Raw genomic sequence first — 24,297 nt, forward strand, 5'->3', positions numbered from 1 at the left:
AAAATTGTGTATAGTCCTTACTAATTTAAGTTTGAGTGACTGAGATGTAGTTTTGAGATACAAAAGAAAAAGGCTTCTGTTATTATGCCAGATGTTCTTTCTTTTCTGTAGCTCAATGTAAGGTATGGTTATGCAAAGATAATGAAGGCATTTGGTTACTGATTTGCGTTCACTGATGAAAAAACTGATGTATGCAATTGGCATCTCCGTGTGTGGTCTTTATATTGTTCGTTGCTCTTACAGTCTTGCAGTTATCTCTAAATAAGACATTAAGTGTGTTTTAATGATAATGAGGTTTCAAATCTGCATTTAATTGACTTAAAAATTGCCATTTGGATATAATCAGGAGTATGAATTTCCTTTCATATCCCAATTAAATTTGTAGAAGCAAACTATCTTAATATTTTTCAGAGCTGCTATTGAGTTTTATACTATTGGTTTCTTGTCTAAACAGAGTATGTTTATTGGCTCTTACTGTTAGAAGTTAAAAAGATACATTCTTACATTCATTGTAATCTCTAACCTTGTAATACATTATACCTAAAACCTGTTTTAATAGGTGTTTACGCCAGTAGCTATCCTAAGCTAACAAATTAATTCAAAAGTTACTGCAGCTTATGATAGTACTAAATTACAGCTTTATCTATTCAAACAGCAGTGTAAGAATGAATTTTATTCTTGGCTAATTAAGTCTTATTGTGATGATAGTAGTATTGCAATTATAGCTTCTGGTGAGAGATGAGATAATAAGAATTGGTTGTGTTTGTGCATAAGATTACAAACAAAATATCGCAATAATCCCAACTTGCTTTTTAGAAGTTTTACTTTGTGTGGGTAGAAACAGACTCCTTTTACTGGCCCAGATTGCAGAACTTAACAGTTGAATTGCACTGATGTCATTGACTGAACTTCAGAAGTACCGGCGGTGGTTCTTCAGCATAACTGTTCATCTTCAGAATTCTACACATAGTTCTAGTTATTTTGTGTATGGCTTGGTTAGTGGAAACTGCTTGTTCTTGGAGTTACGGGAATCAGCTTTTAGATTACATTCAGCAGTCTGGGTTTGAACATTTTTAGTTTACTCTTTAGGGCAGAACACTGGACTAAACTAGTAAACTGTAGCATAAGCACAAGGTTCAAAAAGAATTCTTGGTTAACTTTTTCCAGGTCCAAACTTCAACAGTTAGAATAATTCCTCTTTTTGTCAGATAATGTAACAAAAAAGTTACTGTCTCTGTAAAGCTTCAGTTTTGACTTGGTCTGTGGTTGTACCAAACAGCTGCTTGTTAACTTGCTCCATGCATTTCTAATACGGAACAAATGGCTGCCACAGTGGTTTTTTGAGTTTCATTCTTCCCTTTTATATGCCCTGTTAAAATTCAGAATACAAAGGACCAAAGTATTCTTTTTTTGTAAAATTTAACTCTACACTAATCGCATTGAGCATGTTTCTTTTTTCCCTAGATAAATTTTGAAGGGGAGGAAAAAGACCTGCTGGGCTATATGTTCCAGGACAAGGTTTCTATGATCCTTTAGTTTATAACATAAAATAGGAAACTGCTTGGTAATGCATGTTGCTTACATCTGTCTGGCCTTTTTGCAGTATTTATTTTTTTGATTCTTCTAAGAAAATGCTTACAAAGATTTACTAACTAAACATAATTGTTAGGAGCCTTTAAGACTTGCAGAATTGTACTTCCTGTCTTTTGCAGTAATAAGCATGCTGCTAAAACTCAAACTTTAGTCCATCTCGGGTTTTTCCTTAACTAGGGTGTGTCTCTTGTCTTCCTAGAAAAATCCTCCTGCTCTAGCAATCTTACTTCAAAACAATCATTGTGTCCTAAAGATTACTAGTTAGGAAATTTGAGTCAGCTTCTTGACGAACTGCACAGAACCAGCTACTCTGCTGATAGAGAAACAACAAAAAAGACTGGTGGCCTCAATATTGGTTTAACTCTACTTCTTGCCACTGAAGAAAATTAAAATTGCACAGGATCTTGTTTCTTATTCTGTTGAGACCATATTCTGTCGAGACCTATTAAGACTTTGATTTTTAAGCAAAAAGTGATCATAAAGAACTAAAGTTTTGAAAGTACTAAACATATCAAAATGTGACATTCTTATTTGTACACAAATGTGCAATTAAATGTTTTGCTTGGTGTATACACTTCTGGCTTTAGGAATTATGTAAATCGATAAACTTAGAATCATTTGGTCTTTAATGTGTGAAAATAGTTTTATCTAGTTAATATAGATTATTAACTGAGATCCCTCAGAAGAAAGTGTTTTAGGTTACTTTTACATGTTTTCTCTCAAAATTAAGCAGGTGTTAATTTTAGCACCTGTAACTTTTTATTTGTAATCAAAAGTCTCTGAAGAAACAGATTGTTTTTTTTTAAATATTTTGCAAATTCCTGGGAGTTATCTTGATTGTCTTTACAGATGATCTTCTGTGACAGTAAGCCAGCTTCTTATGGTAGATACCTGAATGACCACTCCAGAATGCAAGCTACACTAATCATGGGTCTTAGTTTTCTCTTCATCTAGCTGGATATTCAACAATTGCTTTCTTTCTATCACCTCCACCCCACTAGCCTTTGAAAGGGATATATTTTGTTAGCTAAAATGTAATATTTTATCATTATGTGTACAGGAGGCTGTTTTGAGACCTGCTTATTTTGTAATAGTGGTGTAGGCTCTGTGTAACTGCTGTGTTCCATTTGTTGTATTTTTTTCTGTACTGGCACACAGCTCTTCACTGGTAAACTTTATAATCCACAAAGTAGATTCTTCTCTCCTGACATAAATCTGAAAAGAATGCAAAACCCACAAAACTGAAGTGCTTATGGCATCCAGGTACCAATCCTGTTTAAGTCCACTTTGGTATTTTCCAAAGAGCTTGATGTCAAACTGAGGCAGAAACTTGCAGGTTGTGAACTGGTGCTTTGTGTTATTTTTAACCATGCTTGGGGTGCCTGTTTTTCTAGACAGAAGCATGTTTGTGCATAAGTCCTGAGCAAACTAATAAGCAAATAAGTCTTGAAAAGCTTCTAAATGAACTCAAAACAAAAAGTGATTATTACTGTCTTGCCTGAGACTGACTGCTTCTTTCTGGTTGGAGATCCTAAGAGCAAGACAGTGCTAACATCCTGGTGCAGGTGGCTTGCTTGAAATGGTAGAGTTGAGAGGTGTCAAAATTATTACTAATTGTTTTACTTTTTTGCAGGTTCCCTTTTTGTCTCCTTTGGAAGGTCATATATATCTGAAGTTAAAATGCCAAGTGGACTCTTCTGTGGAGGAGAAAGGATTTTTGGTAAGGTATTCACTTCAGATTCCTTCCTTGGAAATTACAGGTCCTATTAAATGTAGACACTTTTTCAACTTCACGCATGTATTTGTAGTAATTGTGAAGTTTAAAACTTGCTTGAGGTTTTTTGGTTTTTTGTTGTTGTTCCCTTCTTTGAACCAGACCTCAAAGCTTTCCCAGTTCATCTTCTAAACTCGCCTAAATTAAAACTACCCTTTAGGAGTTTGTATATCTTTCTTCTAAACTGTTAATTTGTTCTTCTGAACTTCAGTTAAGTCTCTTGCAATAATCTGATGTGAGAGGAGATTGTAATTTCTTTGCCAGGAACTTCTAGAGGACATCTTGGATTTTTTTTTTTTGTCTAGTAAAACCAAATTCTCGCTAGCAAAATATTATTTCCCCCTTGCCCACGTTCACAGACTTTGGAAGCGATGGTGTTTTTTTGAGAAACATCTTGAGCGGTTTCTCTCTCTAAAATTGGGTTTAGAAAATGCAGCTGATACTTGGGTCTAATAGTTGGAGCTGGTGAGATGGTGCCCAGCAGATGGCAGTAAATGTGCTATGAAAATGCTTCAGCAAAACATGAACATTTGCTACTGTTTTGGTGCTTTCAGAAATCGGAATTTCTTCAGACCCTTTTCAAGCAGTTCTTTGTCTCCTTTCCCTTTACTTAATTGAAGTTGAACAGATTTTGTTAGATGTAAACATTTCACATGCTTATGATATTTGTTACTGCATATTTTTATGTACTAATTTAAGAATGTCCTTGTTTACTTCTGCTATGCAATACGTAAAGCCTGTAGAATGGTGTACATGCATATTAAATATTTTTTCAGAATAACGGTTTGGAAACTCCCTGTGCCGTTAAAAAATATAAACCCAGTTGTGAAAAGTAAAAAAACACAACACACAAATGGATTGGAGATAAAAGTTCTGTAGAAGTTAAAGAGGGATCGGGAATAGAAGTCAAATACTAAACTTTCCATTCCAGTGCTAAGGAAATGGGGCTTGAAACTGGCATAATCCTGCATCCAGTAAAATAACTGCCAACACAAACATTTAAAAATCAATTTTTAATTTCTTTTAAACTGACTGGACTCCTGAGTGTGGCCTGTAGAACAGCCAAACTTTTTGTAATTCTGAATTGTAAGTCAAAGAAGACTTAAATACCCTAATCATAATAAATTGTTATACTAATACATGTTTTGTGTACCATTCATCCTGTATCTGCTATAAGTTCTTATATCTCCATTACCTTAAAATAATGGCAACGCTTACCGCTGTCAACATGAAAATATGGTAACTTGAAGTAGCAGTGATAAGTGCATTTTGAGCAAAAGGCTACAAACTTGACAATGATAGTGTAAGCCTGTTTCTGTGCCATCTGGAAAATAAATATACTAATAGAAGTCTCTGCCAGTATATATTTTTTCCTTCTCTAATGTTTACTCCTATGAAGGGTTGTACTTGCAGAACCATTCCAGTAGGAAAATAGTTCAGTACAGAGCAAGCTCAAGGTATAACGTTACCTCATTTTTTAATTTAAAAAAAAAATATTTTTTTAAGACTATGTTCGAAGATGTTAGTGGATTCGGAGCGTGGCATCGTCGCTGGTGTGTGCTGTCTGGAAATTGTATATCTTACTGGACATATCCTGATGATGAAAAAAGAAAGGTAATGCTGGTTTATGAAGCTGAAGTCAAAAGTTCTGTAGTGCCCTACACAACGAGCTGTTCATTTTTAATGACAGTAATGTTCAGGCTTACAACAGAAGTATATTCAAAGCATGAGATTCAAGCTTATAACGTTTTCTGGGGGAATGGAGGGGACTTCTCTTCATAAATCTGACCTAAATCAGGGCAAACTTAGAAACTGACTGCTTTATCTAGTAATAGGTAAGGGAAAGGGAAAAAGCAGAGGAAGATCCGTATGTAATTTCCCCTTTAGGCTTTCCATTGTGCTTGTCAGATGATTATTTAATTGAAATTGATCAGACTTGTACAGCTTAATAAGCAAACTGTATCTAGTTGTGTTAAGATTCAGACAAAATGATGACTCTGATGCTTAATACAGTAAAGGATTAGAGTGGGCAATCTTTCTATATTGCAAAAGCATAGCTGTAATTATGGACTCTCTTATCTGCAGGCATTGTTTTCTTGCAGCTTCACATCATAGCTGAAACTAGTACTTTTTAAATGGTTTTCATGGAAACCTAAGTTGTTGTCTGGCTAATGAGACCAGTCAGAGAGGCTCATCTGTCATTGAGGTGAACCTTCTTGTCTCCTTAGCCTGTTCTTGTAGTATGTACCAAAATAATTCCAGGTCCTTCTAAAGACTGCTTTAGAGAGGGTTTCTCTGACTCACTTAAGCAATTTACCATTAAACACTTGCTTGTTTGTTGGCAGAACACTTTCTTTCCCAAACTCTGTGGCAAACTCTGGTCCTTTTGGGTCTTCTATGCCAATCCAGATGCCTGAGTTTAGTTTTTTCCCCGCTAACAGAGGAAGACCATATGCTGATAGCTGACATTGCCAAAATATATCAATGTACTTTCTTTCCCTGCCAGGAGAGAGGAAAAAAATCTGTGCCTACTGTAATAGAAGATAGGCAAAAAAATGGTGTTAAGCAAGAAAAAGGTTCTTATTCTGCTTTCGTCTGCAAGAAGCATTGGTTTGTTTTCTAGATTCTGTTCTTGAAAAACTTCTAGCTTGTTTCGCTACCATTCTGAGAAAGGGTCAGCTGTATTCTTTTGATATGCTGTCCTCTGCAGTAATATTAAACTCTACCCTTACTAAATGTTTTCCCTACCTCTCCTATATCTGATCTATCCCTGCAGGGATAGATGTAGCTCAGAATTATCATTATTGGACATTGATTGCTTGAAATCACGACGTGTTTTTTAAATAAATTTCCCATGGCTGTACATATATCGCCAACATGCAACCCATTTCCTAATGTTTCCTAAAATGGAGCTATCCTTTTTCCTGTAACTGCATGTTGTTTTAACTATCTATGAATAGTATAGTGAACATGCCCAACAAATAGCAAACTCTCTTCCAAGCCAAGAGCAGCTTGTGATGTTTCTCTGATGAGGTATTCTGTAGGTGTGAAGAATTAGAGCCAAAGTCTGTAACTAACTTTAGGCATGCAGCTGAGCCTCTGTCTGTAGTCAGCAGAAAGAGATAACTGCCTTGAAATTTGAAATGTTCTTTGAGGGGGTCTAGGTATTGACTATAGAGGGAGCTAAAGCAGCTGGACTCAGCCCATAGGTACCTTAGTTGAATGTTTGAAGACTAATCCATATGTTTATAGGTTTTGAAAAGAATGATGCAAGCATGCCTAAAGTGCTGGTTTTCTGTAGGCTTTGACTGGGTTTATTCTATCATTTTTATCAGTATCTGTCTGATACTGATAACGTATCTGGATTTTATTATGAAGTTCTCTCAAATTTGAGTGAAAAAGCCTTTTTTAAGGAGTAAAGAGAAGTGGGGGATATATCTTTCTAAAGCCTAAGCCTTTGGTAGGGGATAGATTTGTTAGCTGTATTGCACATGGCTGAGCAGGGAATGTTCCACTGACTATATTATCTTCCTTCAGCTATGGCTCTTAAACACAGAAAGTGGAATCCCTCTTTTTGTATGAAGTAATTGATTGGGGGGACATGTCACCTCACATGGCAAAAATTGTCAAAACATTGTTAAGAATTACTCTTGATTGGAGTAATCTTGACTGATAGATTAACTTCACTTCCAGCATCCTTTGGGCCGGATAAACTTGGCTAACTGCACTAATCATCAGATTGAACCCGCCAACAGGGAGTTCTGTGCCCGTCCCAACACTTTTGAACTAGTAACTGTCCGACCTCAAAGGGAAGATGACAGAGAGACTCTTGTCAGCCAATGCAGAGACACGCTCTGTGTTACAAAGTGAGTGGGTAAAATTGTGAAACTTGTGGGAGGTTATGGGACGTGTGTGGGGAGGGGTGTTCTGCCTCAGGTGATAGTTTTAATAACATAGGAGCTTTAAGAGTTTGACATGCCAATGCAAAGCTCATTTAAATGCTAAGACTTTGGGATCATACTTGAACTGTCTGGTTCACTTTTAGTCCTATTTTGTCTTGCTGTCCTATTTCAGTCTTCTGAGGGTAAAGAATTCAACCCTTCCAGAAGTGGAAATGCCAGGTATCTTGGTAGTGAGATTGTGGCATGCTTGACTTTAATTATTCCCCTGCTGTTTGGGCTTCCATAGATGATCAATTTGACATTTTTCAGAACAACTAAGTAGAAGTGGAGAAGATGTACTTAAACCATTGGGTTCTTTGCCTTTTAGGAACTGGCTGTCTGCTGATACTAAGGAAGAGCGTAACCTTTGGATGCAAAAGCTCAACCAAGTCCTTGTTGACCTTCGCATGTGGCAGCCTGATGCCTGCTACAAACCTATTGGAAAGCTTTAAACTCCAGAAGGGAAATAGCAAAGAAAATACGTATGCAAAACCCTGCATGTGAACTACACAAAAACAACTTAAATGAAAATGTGGGAAGTCCTCTGGGTCACTTATGCTTTAAATTTGAGACAGTATTTAACATTATCTAGGACTATGTTATGTGGTGTTTTTATTTCACTTTAAGAATTTTAAAACTTTGTCACTTCCTAGCTTTTGAGTATGGTAGGAAGAGATTAGCTGTTTCTAAATATTCTAAATATTTATATAATTCCTTATTTGGAAGGTTTTGGGTTTTTTTTAGCTAAGTACATTCTCTTCTTTAAACAACTAAATTATTGCAGGAAATCACACTTCAGGGCAGGAAGGGGGCACAAACTAGAGCTAAACCCCAAGCTTACTAGGTAACTCCCTGAAAGAAACAATAGCTCAGAGTTCTCCAGGAAGGATGGCGCTGAAGCACAAAATTTAATATTGGAGGGTTTGGAGGGATTTTTTTGTAATGATCAGGCATAGAAGTTACTAGTAAATTTTATTCTACCACATGCAGCATAGGTATTTCTTGCTTGCACAGTGTCCTTGTGGTCAGAACAAAAGGCATGCACAATATATTCATACTTTTGCAACTTCTTATACAAACTAGTATGGATAAGTGCATGACATGTATACGATGTGATTTACAGGGATTACATATGCAGTATATTGCACTTTGATAGAAATGAAAGGTCTTGAATATTTTTCTTAGGATGGCTATATAAAAGAAATTAGGTTTAGGGTTGTATATGTCAGTATTTCCTGGTAGTCCTGGATTGTACAAGCTAGAATTCTCCATTTGAGAACCAGGAATAGGTTGTAAAAGTGCTTTTTTAATTTTTTTTTTTTAAATAAGACACTATAAAGCTGCTATGTACCAACTAATACTCTGCTGGCCAAAAGTATGGGTCTTCCTCCCCCCCCCCGTAGACATGTCCATAAATGCAGATAACAGTACTTCTGATCCATTATTAATATGGCAAAACTTTGCAGTTAAAACTTGCAATTTTCACAGCTTTTCAGTGGGCTTAGTGAAATACTGTCTCATTACTTCACTGTTGCAAATGCAATAGTGGCATACTTAAAATTGCTATTGCTGTTAAATATTCACACTTGAAACACTAAATTCTGTTAGGTTGTACTGTTTTCATCCTGCCACTTCTGTACTTGCTTTTAAATCTAGTTTCCTTTGTCTGTCTTTAGAAATATTTTTAAACTTCTGTATTGAGATTTATTTTATTCATTTAAAATAAAGAATAAAACATTTCTGCTTTTTTTTTTTTCCCCCCCCATAATGTCACCTATGCATTTGAAATACTAGTTTTAGGCTGAAGAAGAAAAGCTGAGCTCCAAGCTATGCTTAAGAAAAGATTCTATTCAGTATGTGTGTCCTAAAATACCCCTTGATTTAGGAATGTAATGTGATGCCTCAGGGGTAGCAGTACTAAATTTTATAGTGGGAGGCCAGATTGCCCATGCGTGGTTACCATGAACTTCATGGAATGTATGTGAATGTAGAAGCTGCTGGTGATGAGCAGTTAATCAAGTATGAAGAGGAGAGGTGGTTGTTTTCTCTTGTGATAGAGAAGAGTTGTGGCAGCAGAGTAGCAATACAGCATGGACAGTGGAAGAGTAACCTTTGTGGATACACAGTAGGCTGCCTGCTTAACCTTCCAAGTGTATGTTAATAAAAATCATTAAATATGAAATTATGAAATGAGTCCACAGAAAGGTGTTAAGAATGGAACGGGATCTATACAAGGCAATGACATTTTTATTTAGGCCAATTGGACTGCTCTCCATTGTAGAAACTAGTCTGTGTGTGTTCATTGTCCAAGATGGAAAAATTACCCTCGTCAAGGAAAGATGAAGTGTATAACAGGTGATGTAAGTTAGAAAAACTGACCTGAGTTGTGGGTTCTAGGCACAAGCTGTAGGTGATGATGTGCTACTGCAGCCAGCAGCAGTGTGTGACACTAGCTTAGCACCAAGCCTGCATTTACAGCTTTACTGACTTACATGGCTGTGTCCTCCTGCCCCTCCCACATTCCCCTGCTCTTTTAAGGGTGAGCTGTGGAAAAAATTTCAAAAATGTTGGCAAACATATTTTTTTTTTTCCATGTTTGTAGCGGATACTTTTTGAAGAGGCTGGACTGTGTGAATTCAAATAGCTTCTGGTAGATATAGATGTTCTATACCTCAAAAATAGTTCCTACTGTCTGATTTCAAACAAAGCTTTAAGTTTTGTAAGAAGAGTTTATAGATGGAATAGCATCAAAACCCCTCTTTTCATGTGCAGTGCGTTGGAACTAGCTGGTGACATAATCCCTCCCATATTCATGTGCTCTAACTCTCCTTGCAAAAAGACCTTGATAGACCAGTTATTGAAATCTGTACTGCCATAAAGCTTGAATTTCATGGAATTATACTTAGCTTTCCAAGATAACCTTTTTTTTTTTTTTTTTTCCCTGCTTATTTCTCTTTCCCATGCATTTATCACCTTCAGCTGATCTAAGCGCCAGGAGACAGTTAAACTAATGGAACAGACTAGGATTCATGGTTCATTACTACTGTAGAATAAGTAAGCTTTTTCAGAGGTATTTTTTTAAATATAGGACATTTATTTTTAGAGCGGTACTGGTAAGTGATTGATGGTTGGGGTTGCAGATCTTCAGCTGCTTTTTGCATTCTTGGAAATAATGGAGTGATATAGTGGTTGTAAAGGCTGATGGCTTAATAGACCTAAAATTCATCTTTATTTGCAAATAGTTACTGCATTAGTTACAAATCAAGTGTCTGCATGCAGCCTAATTCTGAATGCAAAGCTCGCCTCTGAAGCACGAGGGTATGTGGTTTGGTTATGCTCCTTCAGCTGGTGGCAAGCCCATCTCACGGAGTCCCTCAGAGACCCCCTATCCAGCACGGAGCAATGATGCTGGGCAAAGCGCTTTTCTTTGGGATTCGGCTGTGGGGGTTTCAGGTCCTCTTTGGGAAGATGTTCTAATTTTACAAGAAAGCTTTTTTTTGATTGTTCAGAAATTCAGGTTGTTCACTAATAAGAAAGTCTATAAATGGAAAATGCTCTGGGCAATGAAGCTTATTTTAGCTGAGGAAATTTCAGTTTTACTAGCTTGTAAAACTCCTAATTGGTGTTATTAAATCCGAAACTCAAATGAAATAAAATAATTTGCAACAAGATTGCCTGAAAATTTGGCTTCTAAACACATACTGTTCCCTTCCCCCTTTTAATTGCTATATTTCTGCATTTTGGTGTAGAGGAAATTATCTGATATTCTGTAATTATTGTCTGTGCTGTACTTGGTGTGTAGTAAAAACATGCGGATGCACTTGTTTCTGTCGTGGTGTTGTTTTTAATGAAAGATAGGAAGCCTGACTAGGCAATAAAAAAATAGTTAGAAGGTGTTCTGCCTGGCGTGGTGTGCATCAAATGTTGTGCTGTTTGGTGGAGAGAATTTGTGTAGGAAGCAGGGATATTTCCTTTTCCTTCTAATGCTAAATAGCCTTCCTCAGGCATGCCTCTGTGGAATTGAAACAGTTTCTTGGGAGACCGGATATTTTGGTAACGTCTAAACGCTTTGAACGTGTTGGGGCCTTATTAGTAAGTATCATTCAATTAAGGAATGTATTCCCTTTTGGTTTCCTAAAGTAGATGACTTGAATATTTACTTAAATGTTAGCGGTTGTCCCAAAGGAATTCTATCTTAATAAAAGCAGTGGTACTGACTGTACTCTAAAAGAAGGAAAAGGGTCTAGGATAGCAATAATACACGCTTCAATCAAAATAGCGTTAGCCAAGTCATCCTCTACCTGCTTAAAATGCTGAGAAGATGCAGAGCCGTGGCCAGTGGTCCCAGGTCCGTACGGAGCCAGGACATCTGCTGTAGTTTGGCCCGCAGCTTCGGGTGGCGTTAACACTTTCTATTCACCAGATTTTTTTTTCCCACCTGTAATTAATGACATTTTATGTGGTCTGATCCCTTCCTCACCAGTAAGGTTGTGAGTAGGTAAAGCTGTCTCTTATTTTTTAAAGATTTATTTATTTAATTTGTTAAGAGCATTGCATAAGCTGCTAAAAAAAAATAATACTAGTAATTCTCAACCTTCAAGACTGTGTACGAAGTAGAGCAGATAAGGGCTGCCCAGTATCTTCAGTGATTCCCTGGGTCGTGCCCATAAAAGGTACGGGACTGGGTATATCATATTTGTTCAGAAGCAAAAGAGCAAAGGTGTATTAAAGGTTGAAAAGGCAACCCGTTTTAAATACGTGAAGGGTGGTCATGTTACAATCTTGTTAATGGGGGGGAAGAGAACCTGTGCTCAGCCAGCCTGTGCTAATGCTCTCAGGCAAATCGAAATTCTAGTGCCTTGTTATTCCTGGCACGTATTAATTAGCAAATGGCAGCTAAATAATGTATTGACAGTCAAGGCGATCACATACGCACAATTTATAGCAAAGTAATGAGTTTGGGGGTCACCCCCACCCCGTTTTGGGGTCAAATTAACAGTTGAAACAGTACAAATGGAAAGCCCAGAAATAATGTTCTACAGTAGGAAAAAAAAAAAAGGGGGGGTTAGGAGTTTGCTATATGTGGGAAAAAATCATACAGATTTGCAAACCAGTACAGCAAACAGTCTAGCTGGCAGGTATCATTTGATTTTTATTTTTGTAGCTCCACAGAAAAAGCATAGCCTACTTGTGCAGGTGAGATACAAACTGAAAAGAACGCTGTTGTGTTACACCTGCTGCTACTGGCTCTGATAACTTGCCCTCTCCCTTTTTTTTTGTCTGTCTTTAATCATCTTGTTTCCTGGAATGCACTGGGAAGCATCACCGTTATCCGCGATAGGGGTCCAGCAGTTGGAAAGTCAGTGTCCACCTTGATCTTTGAATATAGCTTCAATCTGGTCATTGAATGGGTTCTCCTTTCCGAGCACTTGAGGCCATTCGTGCAGCGCCTTCTGCCAGGTAATGCTTGTTCCGAGAGCAGCAGCAATCTGCAAACAGGACAAGTAATATCACTTTCTTGTGTCTCTGTGGTGTAGTTGTTTCATGCCTCCATTTAGGGGACACCACCGTAAAGAAGACTCACCTGTATAGCCACATGATGGACCGTAACCTCTGTCTAACCAAAGAACATACCCTGTTCCAGCTGCTCGAACAAGGGAAAATCCTTCTGAACAGTAAAAATAAGGCGAGGACCCTACACCTTCAGCTTATTTGGCTTATATGGTAACTTTACTTTCAACTCTAAAACTCACTCTGGCATTTATTGTAATTATGAGGTTTAACTCTTACAATGCGGTTGTTTTGGAGTTTGGGAACAGACTGGAACCTTTGGGGAATGTTTATGTGCTGTTTTTTAAATTCTGTGTTTTTGGAAGAAGCTGTAGTGATGGGCCGGGAGACAAAAACTTTCTTTTATTCAGAGCTTATGTGCAAAGAGACACATTATGGAGTGGAAGCTCTTGGGCTCTGGTCCCTGGATATCTTGTTAAGCTAATGGAGGAACTGAGGCAGGGGAGAAGGGTAAGGAAGATTGTGCAATAGGGTATTTACTCCTGGTCACAGTTTCTGATGTGACCAAAGATGGTTATTCTGGGACACCCTGTGGCTGCCAGAGAGCTGAGACCCGTCTCAGTCAGAGTGGTCCATTCTGGCATGGAAGTCTCCAGATCTACTTCACCAGTCCCTAAGCCTTGTGTTGACTTTGACTGTCCCTGGCATATTTTTCCAGTCTGAAGTAAAACAAGAGTCTTGTTTAATATTGTGTATGTTAACAGACTGTTCTTCATTTAGAAAGATGAAATTCTTTATTACAAGTTGTTTTAAAAAGAGTAAAATTATCTTGTCAGAGGTATATTTGATATGTTTACGCTTAAGCACCCATCAGTAGAAATTAATCTGACCAGTTTCTCCATGACACTTTTGATGTCATACCCTGACCTTTTAGGGTCTCCATTAAGAGTAGCTGTTTTGGTTTTCTAACAGCGGTGACTGTATTATTATAATTAATATATATTAAATATACAGTTAATATAATTAAAATAATAATACTCAAGAAAATGTAGCAGGGTTGGTTGGTTTGCTTAAAAAACCCTACCATCTTTACATGGTGCACCCTCTTGCAAAGGTAGCCCTGGAGGTATGCTCTGCAGTGTTCAGACTGCTCTTGACTGCACTTCAAGGCATATATGCTTAGACTGCCCTAAATTCTGTAGTTCCTGCTCAGACACCGTTTCAAGTGATCCCGAGGATTTCGATAATTTACCCTGGGTAAGTCATGCAGCAGAGAAAGGTTAATGATTCTAGAAATCACTTCTCTTACAGGTCTTTATTAAATTCCAAAGCCACTATGCTTTGAGACCTGCTGCAATTCATATGTTTTTTGCAATTAATGTTTAGTGAAGATGACAATGCCTAAGCAAGCTAATTTTTTTAAGGAAATATAAGCCATTCCTCATAGCACTCTGGGTGACTGTGGCTGGGAGGTAGCTGTGTTATTTCAGTAGCTTCTGGCTATCTGTTTTCCCCTTCTGCACCAAACTGGTGATGGGCATGCTTCTCAGCAAAGTGTAAATACCCAACTGATCTGATATGCATCACTTCAGCTTTTTCTCTTTTTTTTTTTTTCTGGCTGGAATGTGCTTTGCTATGACTTAAGGAAAAACAAGGGAGAAGCTAATCATGCTCAAGCTGTGCTTTCCTGCCAGTACATAATCATTAAGAATATTCCGAGCATCTCAGGTTCCAGTTTGTGATGCTCAGGGCTTTCGTGTTCTCCCTGGTAAGTTCATAAAAGCAAGAAATTAAGCCATTTATGCAGGATCCTGTTGAAATGCATGGCCCTGTCATCCAAACAAAGCAATGAGCTGTTCTAGAGAGAAATTATGTCTTTGAAGCCATCTGGCGTTCATGGGGATTTGCAGTGAGATTTTGTAGTAAGGAAGAGATGCTGAAGAAAATCCCTGGGCTCCCTCTATAGTCAATGGGAAAAGAAAGACTTCTTCCAAGGATAATCAAGCTGGACTTTGGGGTATGTTGTCTCAAAGTCAGCTCTAGAGGGAACCTAAGAGGACTGAGTGATGTACTTTGATTTTAGGTGTCAAAAGTAAACGGTGTGAATTTCTTTCACCTATGGCCTGAGCTGGGTGTTTTGGAAAAAAAACCCTCATAGAGCCACATGTTGGCTTTGAAACTTAAGAGTAATGCAGTTACCCTAAGAATTAGTGTTTTGTTTGCAGCCTTCTGTTTTGTAACTTAATAAAAACATGCAAGAAACCCCTCTTCCCCACCAAAAATATTTCACTAAGAGAATGTGGTTCTGGGCCTGGCTAAACAAATGAGCACTTGGTGTTTATCCCTTCTTTCAAGGGTTTTTAAATATAAAACACTGCCTGGAGTGGGGACTATAGGGACTAGTTGTTCCTGCCTGAGTGTCCTAACCTAGCTTTTTCCAACCATGGGAGACCAGAATAGCTGTAATGGGACAGGGGAGTGTTGCCTCTTTCCATGTTTTCTTTTCCTTCTTGCAATGATCAGTACACAAGCCTCAGAAACGTTCCATTCCCTCCCACATCCCTGCTGCACAGCTGGACCACTGGACCACCAGATAGACATGCTGATACCTGCTTCTGCCATGTTTATGCCAATAGATTTTTTTTTTTTTTAATTAAGGTGACAGCAGATAAATGGCAGGTGAAATGCAGGGGCTGACATCAGACATGGGCTCATCCTGCCCACTGCTGTACCATAACAACGAGGGACTGTGGTACACTTCCAGCTCATCCTTGGCAGAGAGGGGCACTGCGGTTCTTGTATGCCAGACTCCAAAGTTTCTCCACATCTGAAGGTAAGAACTGAAATGTTTATGCCTGCCTTGGAGTGCTGCTCAATTCAAAAAGTTGTGAGTATTTGTCAAGTGCTTTGAGATCTTCAGAGAAAAAATTCAGTAGAAATGCCGAGGCTAGGTCTTCTCTGTTGTATTTATTTGTCAGCTGGAATGTGCGGTGTGGGGAATAGCTGCAGAGACTGAAGTAAGAGCCCTCATTCACTTGATGAGCTGCACAGCATCAGTCCTCTCCTGCTAGGCAGCTCTACATGGCATGATAGCTGTACCTGCCCAGAGGCATTCACCTTGGTAGAAAGTAAAACTTTAAATAAAACTAGTACGAGGAATAAGTGAATTGTTTATCATCTCTCTCAAGCGTACTGTTAAATATCACTCTTTGCTCACACTTCCTCTTCTTTTTATTGAGAGCCACTCTTTCAGAGCAGAGTGCTACGTCTCAGTCCAAATAGTGGTATGTTGATAACAGACTTCTCTATACTAGAAGGAAAAGAAAAATGGATTTAAAGCAGTGGATGTTTGGATAAGGCTAATTAATAAATCCTAGAAGGGCAATAACTCACTTGAAGTGAGACATATCTACAGCTGGCACCTTGACTGTAAGGGAAAATGTACCTATAAAAGCATTAACGTCATCCTAAGAGCAGGAGGGGGAGATCATAACCACTGCAGGATGCCAGGTCCAGAGGGAGTGAAATATGGCAGCGCTTGGCTGGATCCTGCAGCTCGGCACTCCGGGGGCTGTGTGTGGGTTTGCAGCTGCCCTTCAATGCCCTTTTGTAATTTTCTTTCGGCTTAGGCAGGATTCCTTTAAGATAAATATTTGCTGCCTTCACCTCTGCGCTACCTTCCAGCTGCTGGTGGGATACAGGCTGTGGGCAAGAGCCTGGATGAAAAGCTGTGACCTATCGAGCTTGGCTCCCACGGTGGGCTGTTGCTGGGGGTTATAAGAAGCCTCAGGCCAGCCTCAGGGTAAGACATAAAAATAACGCAAAGATCTTTTCTTCTTCACTCCAAACTCTTCCTATTGCACAGTTTCCCCAGATGGCAGGGTTGGGAATGGGGTTCGTTTCATCGCTGTTCTCACTCTCATTTCATTTGCCAAGTTTTCTCTAATTGCTTCCTTGCAAAAGGGCTGCAGCAAGAAATCCAGACACACTTTCTCCACGTCCCCAGGCTGTGAGTTCATACTTTCACGCATCCATCTCCTGGTACTGTGTGTTAGCCAGGCAGGAATTTATGCCCCGCAGTCCCTCTTCGAACAGGAGGCTCTTTCGACATGGCAAGGCTAAGCAAGCCACTGTATTGCTCCAGCTGACCAGCATGGGTGTAAAAGATAGAAACTAAAGCGTGTGTTTTGCCTTTGGACTTCCCCCTGCAGGCGTGCCGTGGCTCAACGGACAGCACAGTCAATGGGGAAGCTGCTGAAATGTTGGAATCCATCGGTACTTGCAGTGCATGCCATCAGAGAGTTCCTCCATGATCAGTTCTTTCTCAACATGCAAGACAGCAGTGCATCAGGTTATTTGGTGATGGGGGTGTGGGATTGAATATATGCAGGGTGTTAGCTCGCAGTATAAAGCCAGTCCATACATTCACCCTGTGCATTTGAGCAGGGGGAGCTGCCAAGTGGCTGGGCAGCGGGGTGGGGTTTGCTTGCATGGCTTGGTCGTACCGGGGTGGACGAGAGCTCATGGCCAGGAGTGTGAGGAAGGCAGTGGTGCCCTAGACAACAGCTTTCTCCAAACTGCTCTTGCCGTGGCACAGAGCTAGTACCATGCACCACAAAAACGTCACTGAGGAACATCACTCCTCCTCCCAGCCACTGCTCAGACCTGTGCCCCTGGGCAGGACAGGGATGTTGGAAGTGCAGCCAGCTGCTTGGAGCGCATTTCCTTCATAGCAGCAGGCAGCAAGAAACTTCTGGACCCATTGCTAAGTATATGGGATGGCGAGCAGCCGCTGCTGCTGCCAGAGCCCTCTGGCAGAGGAGGGGGGAAATCAGCTCTGCTGGTGCTGTCCATCTCGTCCACCTCTTGCAATTTGTCCCCTCGAAATTTAGCCCAGCTTAATTCTTGCTCTGAAGCGTCAAGATTGAAAAGCATGGGAAGCAGGAGTGGTCTTATTTTGGGGGGACCTGTCCACTGCTCTGTGTTGACTTGGCGGCTGGGGATGACCGTACTGTGGCCGGCAGAGCCCTGGCCAGGCTGTGCCTGCTGGTGCAAGCCATTGCTGCTACAGGCTGCGCATGGGATTTCAGCTCACGCAGCTTTTCTCAGGGTGGTATGGGGAAGACTGGCTGCTGCTCTGCTTTGCATATGTGTTTGAAATCTGCAGCTAGTGTATAGAAAACCAGTTGGCTTTGTTTGTAGCTGATTGCAAACATGTTCTCTCCATGCATTTTACAGAGTTAGAAAAAAACTGCTTTGAAATTAATGTGGTGGGAACCAGGCAACCTCACACTAGGTTACTGAACCCAAGCAAGGACTTAGAGAACAGCTGCTTCTCCTTCCCTTTCATTTATTTCTGAGTGTAAACCTTCCCCTGCTACCTGTCCTTGGAGGCCAAGCAAGTGGGAGAAAACTTCATAACATGTAGCTGCAAAGTATGAAGCAATTTAAGTGTATGGCTTCAAAAGGAAAGCTTTGTTCTGGGTTGTGACGGGGAAACCCGTGGCCTCGGAGGGGACCTCTCAGGTCCTCGCAGTGCTGTATCACTGCCCTGACCCTGCAAAACTTCTGCAGGTGTTTGACCAGGTGGATAGCCAGCCTATGTGGCAAGGGTCTGTTTTTGTGGCTGAAGACTTGTTTGGCCACTGTACTGGGCAGTGAGTGAAAGAAAGCAGCAGAAGACCTTGCAGGAGTTAAAGAGCAGCCAGCTGACACGGAGATGTCTGTTCTGGGGCTAAAGCCATCCTCTCTTTCAGAAGAGAAATGCCCCAAAGCTGCATCCCTGCGGTGTGCTGACCGGGTGTCTGGAGCAGCAATGGGCGCTGGCATCCCGCCTGCTCCAACCCATCTCCGGGGCCTGGATTTTTACCTGGCTGGGGTGGAAGCCATCGACTGGTTCAATCAGCTGCCAGGGCTCACCTCCCATCTTGTGCCACTCCTCTGCCGCTGCAAATAACGTAAGTAGAGGGGTTATCACCAGTGAGCACGTAGGTGCCCGCCCGGAGAGGTACCCCTCTCTTCCTCAAAGCACTGCTGGTATTTTTAAGCAGACCACAGCTCTGCATGAAGATTATGATAATTCATATAAAGTTGTCAGAGCCAATATTGTGTACAATCCCCTCTCCTCAGGGCAGTATTTAAGCCTTTATTGTTAATTTTTTTCTCTGCAATATTTATGCAAGGAAGCGCTTTGAACATAAATAATCGTAAAGCAATTCACTTTCCCTCCCAACTAAGATGGATGCTGTAGCGAGGAAAGCTGTAAATTATTTAATACTGATTTAATACTTTTGCATTTCCCATTTTAGTTGCATCTTCAGCAGTGGAAAAAAAAAAAAAAGAGGTAAAGAAAACAGTGCCTTTTAGAGAAAGAGATGGTAACATAATATTCACATGGGCTGATGTCTGCAGGAATAGACTGTCATTTTCAGTTACTTCTCTTCTGAGCGGTCTTTTTCAACTCCAACAAAATAACCTTTTGAATTACATAGGCATGACATTCAATGCAAATGATGCTGTGCTGTAAGCCCCAGAGCCATTAGAGAAGTAAAAAGCTCTCTCTCTTCAAAAGGGCGGTGGAGTGATCAAACATGGGACTCGTGGATGTGGCATTAACAGACTGTAAATTCAATAATTTCTTTTATAATGACAGACTAAGAATTCTTAATAGCATTATGCAAGCATCCTGTCAGGAGGGAAATGTTCCCCGTTCAAGCACCACAGTTCTGACCTAGACTCACCGTTGTTTGCTGGTCCCTGGCTATCGTGTCAAAAAGTGATGTCTGGGTCCCCATGCTAACTTAGTACTCACAGAAGGGCGATATTCCTGCTTTGACTATAGAAACATACCCGAGATGCTTGAGTCAACACCCCAAGTCACCTGTTTCAAGACACAGGGCTTGAAGCTCTGTTTCAAAGTTGCAGTGCGTTGGGCACAACACATACTCACCTTAGCTTACACCACAGAGTGCAAATATAGATGCACAGAGTGAGCTTGCCTAACTCTTCATGTATGATGTTATATGCTGAGTATAAGGCTAATTATTGTGTTTTAATTTGTGGTTGTGTTTTCATTTGTAGATGGACTACTATTCCGGTGCCAGAAACAACAAAGGAGTAAGATAGGTAAGGTTTATATCAAGATAGATGAATTTAGACCATTATACTTGACCTTCAAGAATCCTAGAGCAGTTGAACAAATACCCACCAACTGAGTATGTCCAGACTTTGTCTTAAAAATGCCTGTTGCCTTGGCTAGACTAGACTAGAGCTTGCTCCCATCCACACCAAGAAAAAGCCAAAACAAGCAACCCCTATCCTCCTATTTATTGCACTGCTTTGTAAAGGAATCGCGAAGTTCTTCAGCCAAAGGCAACGCTGGAGCTTGAATGCCCATCTAAACCTAGAATAAATGCTAGTGTACTCAAATTTTACCCTAAGAAAGCTGGGAGCTGCTGTGTGTATATATGCCCAGGCCAGCCCGAAATCAATGTACTCATCAGAGTGCGCAACCACTGCTAAATATTTGATGTCTGGAGAGTTTAGAGGAGGATTTGTGCTTGCTTCAGAAACACACCAGAAAAGTAGGTCAGCAGCCTTAGCTGGCTTTTGAGCACACTGATGAACTGACAGCTTTCTTGATGGCAAGCTCAAATTGTTGGCTCCAGGGCTGCAGGAAACTTTGCAAAGTGTCTTTCAGAGCTGGTGTTTGTATGTGCGTGTGTGATTTTGTTTACCTCATTTATTTAACACGATGTAATCAAGAACAGCAAATTATATTAAGCTGTTTCTTTTCGTGAAAGCAAATAAATTACCTAAAGTTAGTCATTTAACTTATTAAAGTAATTTGCCTACCCAGCAGGTAGTTTGTTCCAAATCCTAATGACTTGTGAAATATTAAGAAGCTGAGGCAAAAGCCACAAAGAGATGTGGACATCCTGAAACTCTGTGCTATGATATTTGACAGTGGAGCCCACCTCTCTGAGATACTTTTGGACAGAAAGGCTCCCTCTCCCGTCCTCCCTTCTTTACCTCCTCCTCAGTATGGTCTGTGTGAGGCCCAGAACCAGCTGCCTGAATCAGATCACGTAGGATAAAATAAGTTCATGAATTTTGATAGGATTTGGCTGCGACATGAGATTTTTGCAATAATCTTAGGTGCCTCAGCAGCTTTGTGCTTCCAAGGACAGCCAGGCACTGAAGAGGAGAGATGTTAGAGATGTACACTTTAAAGTATTGCCAGGGTGCTTCTGCCCCTTCGTGGCTTTGCTGTTAGCTATCTGCATGCTGGGATTTAAATACAGTCCCCAGGCAAAATTTTATCAAGGAGGAGCAACACAGAACTACCTCTTTATGTGACTATAAAAGTAAGGAAATACAGATCAGGGTTTTTTCCCCAGTTGTTATACACTATATTTGGAACATAAAAATTCCTGCTATCTGGGAGGGCCCACAAGTGGCTGAGGGATGGGGATGGTCCACCCTGGGGAAGAGCCTGCAGGGAGGGGATGAGGACGAGGCCAATCTCTTCACAGCAGCACCCAGAGGGAGGGGGAGAGGCAGTGGGCATAAGCTGAAACATGGCAGGTTCAGCCTGGATACAGGGTAAAAGCTGTTTTCCTGCTTTTCCATCACCTTCTAACTACTTGACTATGTTGCCCACCTCAGTCATGATCACAGCATGCTGATCCTTTTTTGGAAAAGAAAGAGCAAGTGTGTTTCTCCTTGTGATGGAGCTGGGCTGCTGATGGGTGGTGCCTCGGGCACATCTTGTGAGGGAAGGGGAGCTGAGAGGGATCCAGGAACCTGTCCCCAGACCCCCAAGGACACTGTCCACTCATGCTCATGTGGAAATATTTCCTTTTTTTTTTTTTTTTTTTTTTTTTTTTTTTTTGGTGTGTGTGAGTTGCAGAAGGAAGTGACTTAGGTAAAGTGCTTACCTAATGTCACTTAAGGTCAGAGAAGGATGAGTTTTGTAGCCACTTCAAGTCAAAAGTTACAGCCACATGAAGGTGCTTCCTGGGAAAAGCGCTTCTACTTTCAAAAACAGTGAGTTAAGAGAAGATGGCTTATTCAGGCAGGAAAACTGGCTGAGAAAAGTTCACCTTCCTGAGGCACTGCTCATCCCGGAGGAGGCAGTATGAAGCCTGGGCAGTGATGTAGTGAACTACAGCTCATGAAAACTACCTTCCCCATTGCAGATATGCCATCTCTAGCCTAGATGATCTGCTTATAAAAGCAATGATCAAAAATAAACTCAAATCTTATGGACCGAGATAGGTTTGAGATTTCTTTGTTTCTTCATCAATCTGAGAAACTGCAGTGGACCAGCAGGAAGCATTTTTAGCTGAGGCTCCTCTGCCATCCCTGTCACCTCGCCACCAACACCCACTGCCACCCAAGTGCAAATAGTCGGGTCGCTGTGCACCAGGGTGGTGGGTGCCGGTGGCTGGGAGCAGCGAGGCAGCTGTGGTCCCAAGGCTGGTGGTGGGGTCTTGTCTCGGCAGAGGTCTGCGGTTACCCCAACCAGGGAAACTGGAGATGGTGTTAAGGGTCCCCCTTTGGCCCCAGCCCTGACAGCAGGGTCACCTCGGCTGGCTGGCTATGCCACCCTTCTCCCAGTACAGAGCTAAAACATAAAGAGAGTGTTAGCTGCCCAGCACGTGACTAAATGCTGCATGAAACAGGCAAGGAAAAAGCAACTTACTTTGTCTCAGTGGGAAATCCATGTAGAAAATATCAAAGTTGGCAAATTTCTCAGATCTCGCTATTTCTTTCAGGACGTTGGAAAGCTGTAAAGCTCTCTGCAAAAATCAAGCAATTGAATGATGAGTCATTGAGGCTCACGCTGTTTTGCGTGGATTCAGCTTTTGTCACCAATGCACTGTCAGGAATTTGAAAGCTAATGTTGCCCTTTTAGCTGGGGAAAAGGAGGTGAGATGGGATTCTGCATCATAACATAGTCTCGCATGAGCACCAGCAGCCTTGGGGCTACCCAGCTCACCATGTAATATGTCACTGCAGGTTGCACGGAGGCCTCAGCTGACATAATATGTTTAATACAGCACATGGTTATTTTATTGTGGATGACTTTGAGTAGTGTCTTTATGCCTATATAAATGTTCTGAATTTCTTGGTTTTGGAGGCCTCTTGACGAGTGGCAGCCCAGTCATTTTCATGCTGCTTAAAGAAAACTGTAACATTCCTACAGGAAAAATGTTCTCCTTTCCCATTATCCTTCCCATTACTGTGTTACGGATGCTAACATTTATCTATTCAGATCAAATTCTGCCCCTACTTTCAGCAGACTCAATTACCTCCATTGAGTGTCTACTAACTGATATATCCTGTGTGATTTCTACAGCTGTAACAGAGATCGGAATCTCCTAAATATTTAAATCATGCAGTTTGGATAATAACATAGACAATTAGTTTCAGACAGGGGCTCACAAAGAAGATTAATTCATACCCCGCAGACATACGCATTGTTCATGGACAGAAGTTACGGGTACTGTATGTTCTGTATTGTTGGTACGAATATATAAGATGCAATCCTGCAAAGATTTAGGAAAGCGCTTAAGTGCCTTCTCTGAAGTCAAGGGGGACAGGACATAAAATTAAACACGTATGTAAGCCTTGGTAAAATTAAGGCCATATTTTTTGTTTAGTGAATGCAAACATTAATATGACTATAAACAGAGATGACATCTTTGACAATATTTGGTTACTGGCTCTTTTATGTGGCTGCGGCGGGTGGTGGTGGGATTAAAAATCAGCTTGTACCATAAGGGAATAAGTGGCTGATATTATGTGACATTCATTTCTGCAGCCAGATTTTTAGGGTGAGTTTTAAGACATCTCTGTTCTGTCTTTTCCCATTCCTGCACTCAGCCTGGATGCTCCTTGGTCACACCATCTGGCGATTAAGTCCACAGAAATGTGTCTGAGGAAGATTAGCACAAATCCCAAATGAAGACAGGGTAAGGCTCTTGCTCTCAAGGTCTGTTCCAACTGCCAGCGAAATCTATGCAGTTGGCTTTTCATACTCACAGCTACTTGATTTGCAAGCTTTCTCTTTCTTTTCAGGTACATTTTCTCCTTAAAGAACATGAACCTGAATGGTTTTGTCTCGGGGAGATCACATCCCCTGAGAATAAATTTGGGCAGCTGAGAGGCTGGAAAGGGAATACATTTATGAATTCCTTAACCAAACCATGCTGCTTCCCAGAGCCTGACAGCATTGGGAAGGACGGCTACGTGGGTGCTGATGTTTCTGCATCTTACCTCCACGTTTGGAAAAGTGTGCTGACACTTTGTCTTTGAGATATTAGGCTTATATCCTCAGACACAGGGACAAACTGGAAGAGTGTCTGTGCAAGAGGGTGGTCCCGCTGCAGCCTCATCGAGACTTACCTCGGAGGTCAGATTCCTGAGGGTCTCATTGGGGGTCAGCCAGCCGCTGCAGGGGCTCACCTGGGC

The 24,297-nt window shown here is 40.8% G+C and overlaps 2 protein-coding genes and 1 long non-coding RNA gene across 4 annotated transcripts in view; 2 read left to right on the forward strand and 1 right to left on the reverse strand.

Annotated features, from left to right (window-relative positions):
* ANLN (anillin, actin binding protein) overlaps positions 1-11,128 on the forward strand; it is a 30,707-nt gene extending 19,579 nt beyond the window's left edge. The window contains exons 21-25 of one of the 2 annotated variants that reach the window (XM_080383268.1): positions 1,465-1,518; positions 3,227-3,313; positions 4,874-4,981; positions 7,061-7,233; positions 7,637-11,128. In XM_080383268.1, coding sequence (XP_080239394.1) covers positions 1,465-1,518; positions 3,227-3,313; positions 4,874-4,981; positions 7,061-7,233; positions 7,637-7,760 — 546 coding nt within the window. In that variant the 3' untranslated portion in view covers positions 7,761-11,128. The remainder of the gene's footprint in view (positions 1-1,464; positions 1,519-3,226; positions 3,314-4,873; positions 4,982-7,060; positions 7,234-7,636) is intronic. The other variant, XM_080383269.1, reaches the window with a different exon arrangement.
* Positions 11,129-12,442: 1,314 nt separating this feature from the next.
* The window catches only part of AOAH (acyloxyacyl hydrolase), a 79,208-nt gene continuing 67,353 nt past the window's right edge, over positions 12,443-24,297 (reverse strand). The window contains exons 19-22 of the mRNA XM_080383325.1: positions 24,232-24,291; positions 22,526-22,622; positions 18,689-18,765; positions 12,443-12,797 (exon numbers count right to left, since the gene is read on the reverse strand). Coding sequence (XP_080239451.1) covers positions 12,669-12,797; positions 18,689-18,765; positions 22,526-22,622; positions 24,232-24,291 — 363 coding nt within the window. The 3' untranslated portion in view covers positions 12,443-12,668. The remainder of the gene's footprint in view (positions 12,798-18,688; positions 18,766-22,525; positions 22,623-24,231; positions 24,292-24,297) is intronic.
* Positions 12,804-22,093, forward strand: LOC308062227. The gene is made up of 2 exons (XR_013927512.1): positions 12,804-17,170; positions 19,900-22,093. It is a non-coding gene; the product is annotated as an uncharacterized lncRNA (long non-coding RNA).

The sequence above is a fragment of the Falco punctatus genome, assembly GCF_963210335.1.
Source record: "Falco punctatus genome assembly, chromosome: 4".
NCBI classification, from domain to species: domain Eukaryota; kingdom Metazoa; phylum Chordata; class Aves; order Falconiformes; family Falconidae; genus Falco; species Falco punctatus.